This window comes from Tiliqua scincoides, chromosome 1, assembly GCF_035046505.1.
Source record: "Tiliqua scincoides isolate rTilSci1 chromosome 1, rTilSci1.hap2, whole genome shotgun sequence".
NCBI lineage: Eukaryota > Metazoa > Chordata > Lepidosauria > Squamata > Scincidae > Tiliqua > Tiliqua scincoides.
In genome coordinates, this window is record NC_089821.1 from 95,109,431 (window position 1) to 95,125,146 (window position 15,716).

Sequence of the window (15,716 nt, forward strand, 5' to 3'; positions counted from 1 at the left end):
ATGATGCACAGCGTAAGAACATTAGATGTCAGTTTAAAGAGAAGACATCACTTAATGCAAGAACAGAAGTCGACACATGCTCCATTTGCAAGTTGACATTTGCCTCTTTCATTCAGTACTTGCATTTCAGCTCCACAGTTGAAGTATGTAAGTTGTCAATTAGAAAGGATTTAGAGGAAGCTGATGGAAATGTGACAGATTAAGACTGCCAAGAGACACAAGTGCTAAATTACAATTGTGCTGTGCATTTTTATTTGTCCAAAAATTAGCATTCCCCCTAAACTAGGTGTGGCCAACCTTTGAACTTTAGGGCTCCTGAACCTTTAACAATTGTGTAGAACAGGGAATTTCGGCAGGTACAGCTTGCCAACTGACAAAATTGTTATCTCACACAATTGTTAAAGTTCCAGGAGCCCTAAAGTTCAAAGGTTGGCCACCTCTACTCTAAATCATGATACCAATATAGATCAAGGGGGTCAGAGCAGCATTTTAGCCTCAGAACACCCCTATAAGGTAGATTTGGCTAAGATATGGTGATGGGCAGCCCAATCCTGAGCTGCCTGGGGTGTGTGGCTGCAGTGGCGCCAAAAATGGCTGCCATAACATCCTGCATGCTTCAGGCAGCTGCTGCTGGCTTCTCAGGAGAAGGGAACTTTCATCCCCTTCCCCTGGGTATAGCCCTGCAATTGGCCTCTCAATTCACCACCAACCAAAAGGTCAGCGGTGAATCAAGAGCCTCTGTGTAAGGTGGCAAGCCCAACACAGAGGCTCTGGATCCAGTGGAGCGTCGTTCCACCAGTCCTGCCTGCCTCCCTCCCTCTCCACTCCCTCCCTCTGGCATGCCTCACTCAGCCCTCTCCCCACCTCCTGCCTCCCTGTAACACCTCCTCCACTTACCTTTCTGCTGCGCAGAAGTTGGGTGCCCGCCCAGCGGTAGCCTGGCGCCGGCCAGCTTTGCGCTACCACTGGCACTCCCCTGGTAGTAGGGCGCACAAACATGCCTTACAACACGTTTGTAACAGTGTGCACTGGCAGTGAGCTGGCATGCCAAGCCCAGGATTGGGCTCTTACCCAACACCCCACACAATAAGCTTCATAGCTGCGTGCATGGATTTTGACCTGGATTTCCATGTCCCAGCTCAGCATATTAGCAACTATACCACACTGTCTAATCAAAGAGGCAGTTTGTATTTGATCTGATAAAGAACTATAATGGTTTTAAGGACATATTGTAAACAAATGGATTATTTACCTGTTGGAATAGGACTATGGCAAAGGTTCCACAAGCTGCTGCCTACTTTTCATTTTAGAATTAGGTGGTATCAAATTTAAATATCAAAGCACTTCTGTTTCCCAGGGTGTGGCCTAAGGACACATGATACAACCACCTTACTGAAGCTAAGGAGATCTATGTATGATCAATGGCTGGATAGAAGACTACCTGGGAACCACATGTAAGCCACCCTGAGCTACACCAAGAAAAGTGGGGTATAAATACCTAAGGGTCCAATCCTATCCAACTTTCCAGTGCCGGTGCAGCTGCAATGCAGCCTTGGGGAAAGGGAACAAATGCTCCCTTACCTGGAGGAGGCCTCCATGATTGCACCCTCACTGCAGGATGCAGGCCATGCTCCATTGGCATGGCTGCACTGGTGCTGGAAAACTGGATAGGATTTGGCTCTAAATGTCCTATTGGTATAAAAACCTGAATGTCCTATCCCCATTGACAGCCCCGTTTAGCCAAGAAGAGTGTCTGCAGAGGATAACAGATGGAAGCACGCACAGAATTTCAGTCTAATGAACCATATTCAATAGAAAGGCTGTCATTTTCAGCAGCTCAACTTGCCACTGGATATAACTTGCAAATCTATTATTACTACTAAGTCTCAGCAGCAACAGCACCAAGTATATACAGCAAGGTCTTTAACAATTTAAAGTTCAATTACTAACATCATCAAGACACCAGAAATCTATGATTTACTGGAAAAGAATTAGAAGCTGCACAAATCATAGCCAGAATCCAGCAAAAATTAAGCAAATTTAAGTCCACTTGACTTCAACAAAATTTTTCAGAATGAACTTAACTCTTTTCTATTGAAATTAATGGGTCTTGAGCATGCTTAGTTTTTGTTGGATTGTCCCAGTTTCTTTCTCCTGCAAGAGCTGATTGACATAACTGATGAAAGGCATAACTGATCATGCTAGGGAGCAATGCACATGACGGCAAAAAAAGAAGTTCAGTTTAACATTAGTAAAGGCAGAAAACACTGCAATGCAAAATTAAGACACGTTCTATGATCTAGAATTTCTAAAACATTGTGACATGTTTTTATCCACACAATCCTGTATCCTTCATGCTGGATAGTCCGATCTTTTTGACTTGCATTGACAAAAGATCTTGGTGCTCATATTCAATAGACATTCAAGTGTGTGGCTTAGGTTTCCTTTAAATGTACACAGCACTTTGGACATTGACACTCAAGAACAAAGTTGTCTTCACACAACAAGGAACAAGACTGTTCTGACAATGACATCCATGACATGACATGTGACAAAAAGAACATTATAGCCATAATCCAGACAGCTTTTTTACCACCTGCTCAGATGGCAGCATTCAATTTTTGGTTTTTAATGAACAATAGCTCCTTAAATGCTAAATGTCGGTTAGCTCAATCCATAGCTCAGTACCCAGCAGCTACTTGCGACCAGTCTCCGAGAAAAAATAATGCCAATTTCAAAACAGCTTTGCTGTTTTGCTGGTCCATTTCCAAGCACAATTCAAAGTGCTGGTGCTTAGCTTTAAAGCCCTATATGGCTGGGGCATGGCTACCTGAAGGACTGCCTCCCCATGCTACAGAAATCATTCTGTTCTAGGTCACGATTGGAGACCCTCTGCTGGCTGTATTCACCTTCCAAAATTGGACAGAAAACAATCAGTGAGAGGACTTTCCTGCCAATAGAATCTAGTTTTTGAAACACTCGGGAGTCCCCTCTGCCACCCACCCTTATGTCTTCCCACTACCAGGCAGGAACTTTTTTAATTTTCCAGGACTTTAAAAACATCAGTTGAATATTTTTTTCTCTGCTCCTTTGCTTCCTCTTGATATGGGATCATTTTAAATAAATATTTAAAGAATACATTCCTTTGCAAATAAATAAATCAATGAATGAATGAATGAATGAATGACCTTACAACTAGCATCTTTTCCAAAACTCTGCTTGAAGGCATGAGGAAATGAAAGATAAAAGGAGAAACTGCTACAAAATAAGAACAGAAGTCAACAACCAAACCACAATTCACAACACAGTGAGCCCCAATCACACAGCGACAGTACAGAGGACAAAACAACCCCTTCAGAGTGGAGACAGTGGACTTGTTAAGATGATGCATACCTGCAAGGAAATATGCAGGAAAAGAAAACACAAAATACAGTTTATGTATCAGTAACACTAAAGAGCATTGGTTGCTTTCAAGATAAAAACAGACCCTAAAGTACTCCATGATGCCAGATCTTCACTAAAGCCAGACCTGTAGATGAATGACTCCATTATCCCAAGAGTCTGTCCTTACAGAACAGAAAGTGTCTTGTCAGTATTCACTGAAAAGAAGTAATTTTCTCAAAAGCAGTGAAGGTGACAATTTTTCTAGACATGCAGTTGTTTCATGCAATAATTACAAAGAGAAACGGAAGAAAACATCCCCTTTTTTCCTGTATAAGGAATGCATATGGATTTGGGGTAATGGCATTATTTTGAAGACGTTTGACTGTGAGAGCAGAAGCATAGTCGATGATGAGGGAGGGAAAGGGAGAGGAGCGATGGGGAGGCATCCATTCCTCAGAGCTCTAGTAGCACTGATGGACTACCAAGCAGCCCCCTTTTCCACCCTCCCTATATTGAAATGGGCCTCATCAAAACCTTCTGCATCATTGAAGATGGGAGGAGGGAAAAGATAATGATGGGTGCAAATTCAGTTGAGTGGTTCATGCTGCCACTGCCTGCATTGAGGGGGGGTTCAGGCTTGGCCAGTTGGGGAGTTTATAGGCCCTTGGCCACTGCCCAATCTGGGATGGACAAGTTCGTCCACCTCTGTTGCACTTCATCAGCAGTGCACAAGCACAGGAAAATGTTCCACACTGTACACTCAGTTAGTGTGTATTACAGGATATAAATTGTATTTTAACTTTTTAGTGGATCATCCATTAACTAAAATGGTAACCTTGTATACAAGCAGGTGGTTTCAGAATTAAAACCAAAGTTATAGAGAGAAGAGCCAATGTTTTGTCAAATGCTCCACTCCTGGTTTATACTTCAAGAGAATCTGTCATTAGCATACATTATTAAAATTACATTTTAATCAGATTTCCCATTGAGAAAGTTCCAAGCACACCCTTACATAAGACAAAAGGGGGAAGTCTCAAAGACTCACAAGACTGGACACCAAAAAAGCAGTGCGTCCCATTTTACAATGTAGGCTCAATTTTATGAGCCAAGAGTGACAAAGGTCTTATATATAGTCAAGAACTACTCATAAAATTGGCATTTGTGGTTGCAAAGGAACAGGAGGACTGTCACTTTAAATCCATCTTACATGGCTACTTAGGACATTAGCTTTCTTAAAGTGTCTCATCATGGGGGTATCGTAAGATGCAGCACCATGGCCCCTCAAGTGTCCTTTGATGTATTCTACCTACAAAGCATAGCAGGATAGCAAGATTAGAAAGGCAAACCTCCGGAGAGAGAAAACAAAAGATGAGCATGATGAGCAGGTGAAGAGTTCTTGTCCTTCAAGGAACAATCTCATGGGACACAGTATTTGTCAGAAGCAAACTGACCAAAGTTGCAGGAAGAACAAAGGTTATGCTGCAGGCAAAAGCACTAAAAGATAAAGATCACTTTTTTTGGAGGGGGGGATCAATTTTATAATGAAACATATCAAATCAGTACAAACAGTCCAACAGCCTTTAATTCATTAAGCTGAATAGAAACAATCCGATTTAAAAGGTAAAATAAGAGTTTAGTAACAAAACGTTCAGCCTCATTCGTGGAAACATGGATTCAGCTACTGGCCCAGTGCAGTGCTATTTTGAGGGAATGAGGGCTTCCACAAAGTAGGGAGGAGAGAGGGCTCTGAGGAACTCAGTGAAGTACACTATCTACTCTCACTTTAGTGGATGAAGTAATTCAATGTGTGCAAATTGTGACTTCACAGACCTTCCTCCTTCTTGAGTAATCAGGAATACAGTACATTGCCCACGTTGTAGCACCCAGACCCAGGAGCAGAGCTCCATAGGCAACCAAAACCTTATTAAATGGCCATTCATATGATTCTTTCAGATGTGATCAAGAATAACGTTCCAGTTGATCTATAGTTAACTTTAGCAGTCCGTATTACACACAAAAATTATGCAACACGCACATCATATCTTCATATTGCTACAAATTATGGAAGGGTCATACCTGGCTTGTGAGTTTGGACACCTCCTTAGCAAGCTCAATATCTGGGCGGCCAAGCATTCTGACTCCCACAGCAGCTTCTCCACGAGCCTTGGCTTTGTATTGAATCTAAGGCAAATACAAAGTGTTTTTAAAAAAAAACAAAAACAAAACAAACATCCCTTTGCCTTCCATATATTGAATGGAAATAAAAATTTCTTAAATGTATGCTGTGTCGGACACAAGTTACTGAGCATTGATATGTACTCACGTCACTGACTAACTTGGCGACCTGAGTGGCTTTCTTAATATCTGGTCGATCTGCCACAAGAGTGTAATGGAGATTTGATTTGGCATCTTTTTTGTATTGAATCTAATAAGTGAAAACAAGTATACAGTGAACAGAACAGAACTACTGAAGCAATTCCTTAGAAGACAAGGAACAAGAGCAGGATGCAAATCCTTAGGAAATTTTGCCAATCAACTTGCTATGAGCAATATGGGAACATTTAGCAAAATGTTTATAATTATCAACTGGGGGGGGTGGAATGGAAAGGGAGACCACTGGGAGGATGCAGTGTATCTCTGGGTTCAGAATATGCAGAAACATGTGATTACACTGGAAGAAGCACATGTTGGAAAGAAGTTCATGAAAGCAAACTTCCCTACCCACTCCTCAACATAGCAGACATACATCTGCTCCTGAAGGTCAACCCATATAGTGCTTTCCCTGACCATATGATCCCTGAGAATGGAGGGCAGACTGTATATAGCTGTACACAATTACACCTGGTTACTTTCATGGAAATGAACAGTAACCACTCACTTTAAGTAAGAAAGCGCTGCATTGTCCTGCATTATATGGGCAGTGCTAGTACATGAGGAAGGGTTATACCTTCGTAATAGCATTCATGCTTTCCATGCAGAAGGTTCCAAGTTCAATCCTTAGTGTCTCCAGGTTGGTCTGGGAAAAACCACTGTCAGAAAGCCTGGAGAAATGTTAATTTTTTCTTCTTCCTCATCAGACCTCCCAATTATAAGCTAAAGGCACTACATTCAGGACTGGAGTGGGATGGGAACAGGTGCAAAACTACATTAACCCTAAATTTAACTTAGAGCACTATCCTGAACCACCTTTGGGTTGGCACAAGTCCCTTGTGTCAGCCTGGAGGTGTCACAAAAGTGCTGTAAAGCACTTTCACACCACCTCAGGAGGCTGAGTCCAGTGCCATTGCACCAGGAGAGCTGTGAGTTTGCAACAGTCAGGTCAGGCTGGTGAGAGGGTCTGAGGAGGGATGGGGAGGGTGCCGGATCGGGGGCATTACGAGGTGGGGAAGAGTGGGCAGACCCGTGGGCAGTCCAGGACCAGGCAGAGGGTGGGGCACAGTACATTGCAAATTAGGTAACTACATAAGAAACTTACATTACTCTGGTTCTTCGCAACTTCCATGGCATGCTTCACTTCAGGAGGCTCCAGCATGATTGAATAGTCTGACTTGCCTTTCTCCTTCTGAAATTTCTTTTTATAATTTGTCTGTTTAGAACAGAAAGAGCTATGTCACTCATCTTCCCATCCAGTTGTCCTCTACTGACATTTAAAATACGAAACAAAGACAATGAATTCTCCCTATAAGGAAATCTAGTACATCTGTGTGTGTGTTAACTTGCTTTATCTCCTGATTTATCTGTTGTACATTTTGCTTAGATCATTCAACCTCTTTTGTACTTCAATCCAAAGTGTAGCTATGCTAATGTGCTGCACACATCAAGAGAGAAGCCAACAGCAAGTATTAGCTGCTTCAAGGATATTGCACCAATCACAAAAAAAATTTTTACAACTATGATCAACTCTTCCTAATTTTCATGTTTTTTTTGTCATTTTTGTATTTCACATGTATTAAAAAATACCATCAGACTGATCAGCTGAGATTTGGATCCTAAGTTTAGTTAGATATAACTAAGGAAGTTAGTCCTTGAAATCAATGGGACTTAATCAAGACTAACTTCCTTTAGTCATAATTTATGATGCAATCCAGAAGCTCCAGTTACTTAATGCAATTTAGGGGACAATCCTAGAAATGACTTGGGCCGGCACATGTCCCTTGCGCCGGTCAGGAAGGTTTGTTTGCACCTTACGGCATGTTTGCACCTCCTCGAGAGGAAGCCGGGCCAGCGCTCCAAGGAGCGCCAGCCTGTGGAAGCTGATGGAAGCCTCTGCGCCGGCTTCCTCTCTGAGGCTTGCGTCAGCTCAGCTGGGCTGATGCAAGCACCAAAGGCTGGGGGGAGGTGGGGAGGAGACGTTCCTGGATGGGGAAGGGCAGGTAGTGGGCAGCCCTGGGGGAAGGTGGGCGGGGAGCAGGAGGTGGGGCCAAACCCTGTTCCCAGGGAGAACGGAGTGGCTTCAAGCTGCTCCGCTCTCCTCAGATTTGCACCACCTCCAGAACTGGCGCAAGTCCAAGGAAGACCCATAGGGGCCAGCGGCCCTTACCCACGGGTAAGGGGAAAAGTTTCCCCTTGCCTGTGGCTAAGCTGCTTATGGCCACTATTCTGAGCTGGATACAGCGCAAGCCTCTTGGTTTGCCTGTTCCAGTACAGGATAGGATTGCGCCCTTAGCCTAATTATGTTCTTGTAGAATCCTAGGCATGCCTCCTCAGAAATAAGTCCCAATAAGTTCAATGGACTTGCTCCCAGGTAAGTGTGTGTGTGGAATTTCAGCCTTTGTCTTCTGTTTACTCTTAATAAGAAAGAACCGAGGAATAAATGAAATGCATTACAGCACCATCCTATACTGTGTTTACTCAGAAGTCAGTTCTATTTTGTTCAATAGGCTTACTTCCAGGAAAGTGTGTATAGGATGCAGATGTAATTTTATCAAAGTTCTGTTGGCACTTATCATTTCTCTCACATCTCTTACTCTTCAAAGCATTTCACAATCTTTCCAGTGTGTTCTTAACAGAGTCCCTTATCCAACAGTTCACATAAATGCTCATGACTTAGGCCAGTTCATATTAAGAGGAACAATTTATAAATCTTTCAACATACAGAAATACTTCTGAAGGCATTCTCTTTCTACTAATAGTATGTGCCACATAACTACATTATGGCCAACAGTGGACTGCATATACAATGGTGTTTACATAAGATTATAATGGAAGTTTGTACAGATTTGTAGCTTAGGAGCAACAGGCTATAACAAATTGTCCACCTAGATCAGGGGTGTCCAAATTTCTCGGCAGGAGGGCTACATTATCTCTCTGACACTGTGTCGGGGGCCAGGAAAAACGAATTAACTTATTTTTAAAATTTGAATAAATTTACATAAATGAATATATCTTGTGATCGCTCAAGACCTATAAAAGGCCTTTCCTTTGCTGCCACTGCTGCTTCACAGCTGTGAAACAGCAAAGCAGTGGAGGGAGCCGTCATCCCACAGCTCTTGCGAGAGGTTGAACAGTTTGTTCTTGTGCTGAGAGCAGTCATGTCGGGCCAGCGTGGGCTCCAGCAAGTGTCCGGCAGGCCAGAGGCTCATTGGAGACTGGGAGCTCCCTGCAGGCCAGATTGGGGGTTCCCAAGTGCCACAAAGGGCCCCGTGCCAGGGTTTAAGCACCCCTGACCTAGATGGAGCTGTGCACTAAGAATTTTCACACAATGACAAATATGCCCCAAAATGCATTCCTTAGAATGTTGTTAAGGGATGAATACCTGTACTTAAGCTTCCATGTACATTAACTTTTTGAAACCCTGGACCAAAAAAGCCAATAGATATCCACTTAAATTTAATTACATAAATTGTAAATAGGAAGTTAATTTCTAGTAAATGGTAATTTCTACAATTACTACTACAGAAACAATGGTTTCCATCAACAAGAACACGTGCAAATGTCTTGGACTGTAATGCGACCACAGAAATGCATCTCACCTCACTGACGTTCTTAGTTACTTTTTTAACATGAACAGTATCCCTTGTCTGAGGCAATTTTGTGAACGAACCATGAGGAAGGTGCTTCTTTACAAGTTCTTTGTATTTGTTCTGATGATGAGAAAAAAAAAAGTTTGAAAAATGACACAGACACAAAATCAAAATGTCTTAAGGAAGACATTTGAAAGTCAGATATTTGTAAAATTAAAAACTAATTACCTCAGATACAAGAGCGCTAACAGTCTTTGCAAGGAGGATCTGAGGAGTATCTGGAACTGGGTGGATGGTTCCTCTTTCTTTGTTATGCTTCTCTTTATATTTTAGCTGGGATACAGAGTACAAAGACATGAATTCCAAGCAATGTACATCAATAGGGATCCATTCCAACAGGAATACATCAAATATGCTCATCAACTTGCCACTCATAAATGGTGAATTGTTCTGATAAGAACATCCACACTTCCGACAATATCTAGAAAGGCAAGATCTTTCCCAGACTTTGTGCTGAGCATGCAGGGTTTCAGAGATAGCAGCTAGGAAGCTTGCTACTTTCTCAACCTTTCTGAAGTCAATGTGAAGTCTGGGACATTCCTTCTCCTCTCCACCACCACTTCCTTCTCAGAAGAGTGGCAGGATATTTCTCTCATCTTGCACTAAGTCTTGGAGAGACTTGGCAGAAGACCTCACTCAACTCACAGTCAATCCCAAGTTTCTTAGTCCCTGCTGGAGCAGTGGCACCAGAGTGGCTACTGCTATATCCAGCAAGTACCAGGAAGATGCTGGGAGTCTCCTTCGGGGAAGGGGGCATTTGTTCCATTCCCCCAGGGATAGCTCCAAGCCCTGTAATGGGGCTTCTCAAGTCTGCGCTGGCTATTTTGCCAGCACAGACTTGAAAGATTCTGTGTCAGGCCTTCCAGCCTGACACAGAGATCAGCATCTGGCAGAGCAGAGTTATGCCAATCCTGCCCCCTCCTGCCCCAGTTCCCCCCACCCTGCCCTACCCCACCCCACACCACTGCCCGGAGGCCTCACTTATCCCTGGCAGTGGCACACCCTCTTCTTGCTGGTGCTGGTCCCAGCGCCTGACTGATGCAGGCCCAGAACCACCACTCCCTACTCACTGGGTGCTTTACAGCACATTTTCAACACCCAGCACCAGCATTAGGACTCAGTGCTGGCACTGCACGAGTTTAGGATTGAGCCCTCAGAGAGGGAAGGAAGGCGAGGACTAACCAATTGCAGTAGGCCTTGGAAGTACCTGGAGCAGCCACTATTCCATCCTTCCTGCTCAAGCAAGCACCATTTCAGCTGGCTACCAAGACCAGCCAAAAGTCTATGGACCCTTGTACTTCAGTGTGGACAAACCCACATTTTCTTACATCCCTTGCTAGAATTAAACCTCAAAACCAAAGCATGTTTTTGCATAAGGGAATATCAAACTACTCACATCACTCGCCAAAATTGCATTCTTCAAAGCCAACACTGTGTTTTTGTCATCTGTCACGGACAGTTTGCATCCTCTGAAATACTCTCGGTCAAGTTTGTACTCATACTACAAAGACAAAGGAAAATAAAAGTCTGGCCTGCTCTAATAGTGGTATTTCTTATCAAGTAAGGAAATTACATAAGTGAATAAAATGGTTTCCTCGTTTCCTTACATCGCTCTGTTGCAAAGATGTTTTGGCATTTTGGATAAAGTCAGGTCTGTCCACAGTCCAGTGCCAGTGAGCCTTGGTGGCTTCATATTTCTTCTTGTAATCCAGCTGTTTAAAAAGAAATATAAAGAGTGTAAATTAGTCAAGCTCCCTTTCCCACAAGAGCCATTTTTTAAAGAAGGGTGGGTAGGATGTTGTTTTGCAAAATTGCCTCTCTTCAAGGTTTGGGCTAAATGTTGGGCCATTCTTTAAGTTTGGAAACTCCTCTACATACAGCTTTACTTCACTCTACCCCCAAGAGTCTAGCCCAGTGGTTTTCAGACTGGGGCGTTGCGACGCCCCAGACTGAAGGCCTTGGCCTCTGCCCCCTTAAGGGGTAGGGGCAGCGAGGAGGCAGCGAGGTTTTGCGGAAGTGGAGCACGATCGTGCAGTGCTTGCACAGGGCTCCCCGCACCCCGGGAAGGCTGCTGCAGGGACTGGTGAGTGCATTCCAGTCCCTATAGGCCCCCTTAGTGACGCAATCCTGTGGATCACGTTGCTGCCTGCCCGCCCAGCCCCCACCAAGATTTACTGCAATGTTGAAAACCGCTGGTCTAGCCTGTAAATAGACACAAGTAGTGACGCACCAAGCTGAACACTCTCCTTGCCATATCTGCTACTTCCTGGTAATTACAGAGTCAGTGGTTCCTCTCTCAGTTCTTGCATATCTAGAGAATTTTAATTGTGCTTTTGCTGCGGTGGCAAGTTCATGGCACAAAGAACAGACAGCTGTTGGTCGCATTAAAGAAAAACACTAGCCAGGCACAAGGTCTATTTCTTGGAACCTGTCCTGAGTTGACAGAAGGGTTTTAAATGGAGGTTTGTTGATTCATTTCCTCTACATTGTTCAGGGCTCTCTAGGGATGTTGGGACCTGGAAATCTGTATCGCCTACTTTCCTCTCTGATGTACACTGCCCAAAGTGATGGGCTGATCTTACCTCCACCCCACAAACTTCTAAAGTTGGCATGTGATGCATCTCCCATCCACTCTGTCAAAATGGCTAGGCTTTTTATAAGATATGGAAATTAGACTCTTAAAGTGACCCAATTTGAGTGGGACCTGGTGTCCAGTTTCCTCACTCCCCTTTGGAAGGCTATTTCGCTGCCGACAATAAAATTGCACTCACGTTGCTGTTGACTTTGTAGGCCTGCTTGGCAGACTTAATATGAACAGAATCTGGTACAACATTGCAGTGAGATTTAGTCTGGTGATACAGTTCCTTGTATTTTAGCTGTTGAAAGAAATAATATGAACATTTTCCATCTATATAAGAAAAAACCATTACATAGAAATAATTTCAAAGACAATTGCATTTTTAGGAAATGGTTTCACTCTACTACCACTGTCCTTTGCTCATATGTTTCAATTGGTTCAGGAAGTGTGTTAGATGGATTGTGGCCTATGGCTATCAGCCACACACCACTGTCCTATGCGTGTCTATTCAAAAGTAAGTCTCATTGAATTCAATGGGAGTTACTCCCAGAACAAAGTGTATAGGATTGCAGCCACACTTTGCTTTTCTTCAGCATAGTATGGTTTTGTTTAAAATCAATGGGTCTAATCAGACATGCACTGTGGTCTCTACTGGCTTTGTGCCCCCTCCCACTTGCCTTTTGTTTTTTAAACCAAACACCAGCAATTAGGAAGCAAGAGAAACTGGAGATTTATTTTATTTTATTTTTTTAAGATATTGTAGCTATGCAACAAGTCTACATTCAATGTGCATACATAGAAATATGACAGATATCATTATTCTCTTTATGGTATAATAGGGGTCTCCAAACTACGTCCTGGGGGCCACATCTGGCCTGCCACAAGATTTTATCCAGTTCTCAGCAACTTAAGATATTTTTTCCTCAACCATGCAGTTGGACAGTTAATGCATGCAATTCAGTTCACTGCACTCCTTTCCATATGGCCAGAATGGTATCAGCCTGGGTCACCCTCATTTTCAGTCACATATGCTTTAAGACTCTCAAACCATAATTATTCAATGCTAACCTCACCCCTGCTGATAAAGCAAATTAGGCTTCCACATGTTGACTTTTCAATGGCATAAAACAACTGCAGTGAGAAAGTAGCATCATTTTTGCAAGTGCATAAATAAATCATAACAAATTGGGTTTCCAAAGGATAAGGCAAAGACAGTATGCTGTGCGTTGCTCACCTCCACCCTATACAAAACTGATTTTTTTTTGGCCTGTGAAAATGTGTAAAATATACTATGTGGCCTCCTACTGAAAAGTTTGGAGGCCCCTGGTATATAATATAGTGCATTTCAGTTGCTCAAAGTGCATCGTATACTATCTCTAATGACGGGTTCAACTCAGTTTGGAGTGGGTCAACTTCAAACAAGTTAATTTGGATTTAACTCAGGTGGAATCCAATTAACTCTTTTAAGCTCAAGCCTATTTCAAAATAAGATCTTTTTGTGTGCCCAATGATGTCACGAGTACAATGGGTCCTGGAACCCTCTGCTGCAGCCCTCTGCAATATCTCTGCCACTTCCTTTGCCTAAGCTTACCCTGGCAAAGGGAATGGGAAGTTGCAGTAAGGAGATCTCCCAGCAGTGGAGGCCTTGGGGTTACCAACTTGGATGTTCCTCCATTGCCACCAGGAAGCATAGGAAATGTACAGTAGTTGCAATCATTTCCTGACTCAGTGTATTAAAACATTAAGGGATAAAAACAGGGGGAGAAAGCAATATCATATAATTCAAATTGATGTATGGTCCAAATGTTTACTTCTCTCTTGCACATCAAAGCCCAAATGAATCAACATTCTTTTCAAGATTCTGAAACTTTCATTATACAAAAATTAAGCATCAGCTTCTTTCTACTACTCACAACAAAAAAAGTAATTCTGACAGTTAAACAACAAATAATGTGCACATGTGAGAATTATTGTTTTATTGCAGACAACCATCCCATTTATAAACACTGCCATGAGATATAATATATAGTCTGTTGAATTGTAAAATATATATAGTCTGCTAAATTTGAGATTTATATAACCTAAAGCAGGCAGTCATAGCACCAGAATCTAATTTACAAATATACAGCGTCGTAGATTAATATTAAAAGGTAAATATGAATTATGAATACTATTGGCTAGTGTAATATGAATACTTTACTCACATCACTTATTCTGTCCTTGACCTTGCGTACGTGCAATAACATGGGGGTGTCATGGATTGCAGTATATCCCTTCGGTTTGGCCTTGTTGTATTCCATCTTGTAAAGGATCTGACAGTAAGAGAATGTCAGGTTAGTACATATGGCAATTATAATTTTCATTTGAAAATGGTAAGAGGTACATATGAGTTACTGTGATTACTCCTAGGCCACTTGAAAGAACTACCAAATGACAATTCACAATGCAGTACCGACATGTGCCACACTCATTCCCCTGTTATCTCTCATGAGCAGTTCACTGAACAGCTGATACTCCTGGGGTAGCATCAAGAGAAATGTTTCTGTGAACAGAAGTGTATTCCATATCTGGAAGCACACTCCACAAACACAAGTTTCCTTAGAGAAGAGAAGCAGCATTTGGCTCAGAGGACGATCCTTTGCATGAGTAGAATCCTCCTTCCATTCTCAGAGGGGGGTCTGCATTCACAGAGCACACTTCCATTCACAGAAGCATTATTCTGGATGTAATCCTTGGCTCTCACTACAACTCTTCCAACTGATAATACTGACTTTGTCCGCACTACCTACAGTCAGTCTCCACGAGTGCGTTTTCATGGGAGTTACTTGGTGAAGCTGTAAAGAACAACAAAAACATGCAAGCAAGGCACAACACAGTACATATTTTCTTGTACTAATACTGTACCCTCTTACATGTGGGCATGCAACAGTAAACAACCAGAGATTTCCTGTCTGCCGTGCAGTGAAACTGAACCTCAGAGGAGACTATTCGTGGGAACCATACAGTTTACAGTCTGGGCCAAGCTGAATGAACAAATCTGAGGCCAAATACCTGGAAGACAGCCAGCATGGTACAGTGTATAATGTGTTGGATTAGAGTTGAGAAGACCCAGATTCAAACATAGCTCACCAAATGACTTTGTGCCAGTCATTACCTTTCAGTCTAATCTATTTGTCAGGATTGTTGAGAGAGAGAAAAAAATGGAGATGGAAAGCCATGTAGGCCACCTTGAGTCCCTCAGAGGAAGAGTAAAATAAAAATAAATAAAACTGTGTGCGAAGTTTCTCCCAGTGTAATGATCCTTGGGTTCTACAATCTCACTGCTTTGCTTGGCCAGCCTCACTACATCCAGCATAGTATGTCACTTGCTGGTCCTCTGTTTGCCTCCAAGCTAAGAAATTCACTGGTCTCAGACAAAGTTGGAATCCTTAAGTTGCTCTTTCTCACTCACACAATAGACCCTGATAATCCTAACACTGCTCCTGCAAATACCATACAAAGATCAGCCCAAAAAGACACTGCAATTTGTAATTTTTACAGTTTCCACACTTACATCACTGATTTGCTTGTTGACTTTTGTAGTCCGCAGATGTTCTGGAGTATCCACAATAGAAGTAAATTTGTCCTTCTGCTTTTCATACAGCCTTTTGTATTTGTACTGTTGAAAGAAAAGTAAGAGTTAATGGCATGAAATGATAACAAAAATACCAGAAACACACCTTCCAGGAGGA

General features: G+C 42.6%; 1 protein-coding gene across 1 annotated transcript in view; it reads right to left on the reverse strand.

Moving 5' to 3' along the window:
* Window positions 1-15,716, reverse strand: part of NEB (nebulin) — a 205,240-nt gene that overhangs the window by 35,460 nt on the left and 154,064 nt on the right. Inside the window, exons 130-139 of the mRNA XM_066621543.1 lie at window positions 15,539-15,643; window positions 14,190-14,297; window positions 12,179-12,283; window positions 11,015-11,119; window positions 10,804-10,908; window positions 9,576-9,680; window positions 9,357-9,467; window positions 6,860-6,970; window positions 5,708-5,809; window positions 5,461-5,565 (exon numbers count right to left, since the gene is read on the reverse strand). Coding sequence (XP_066477640.1) covers window positions 5,461-5,565; window positions 5,708-5,809; window positions 6,860-6,970; window positions 9,357-9,467; window positions 9,576-9,680; window positions 10,804-10,908; window positions 11,015-11,119; window positions 12,179-12,283; window positions 14,190-14,297; window positions 15,539-15,643 — 1,062 coding nt within the window. The remainder of the gene's footprint in view (window positions 1-5,460; window positions 5,566-5,707; window positions 5,810-6,859; window positions 6,971-9,356; window positions 9,468-9,575; window positions 9,681-10,803; window positions 10,909-11,014; window positions 11,120-12,178; window positions 12,284-14,189; window positions 14,298-15,538; window positions 15,644-15,716) is intronic.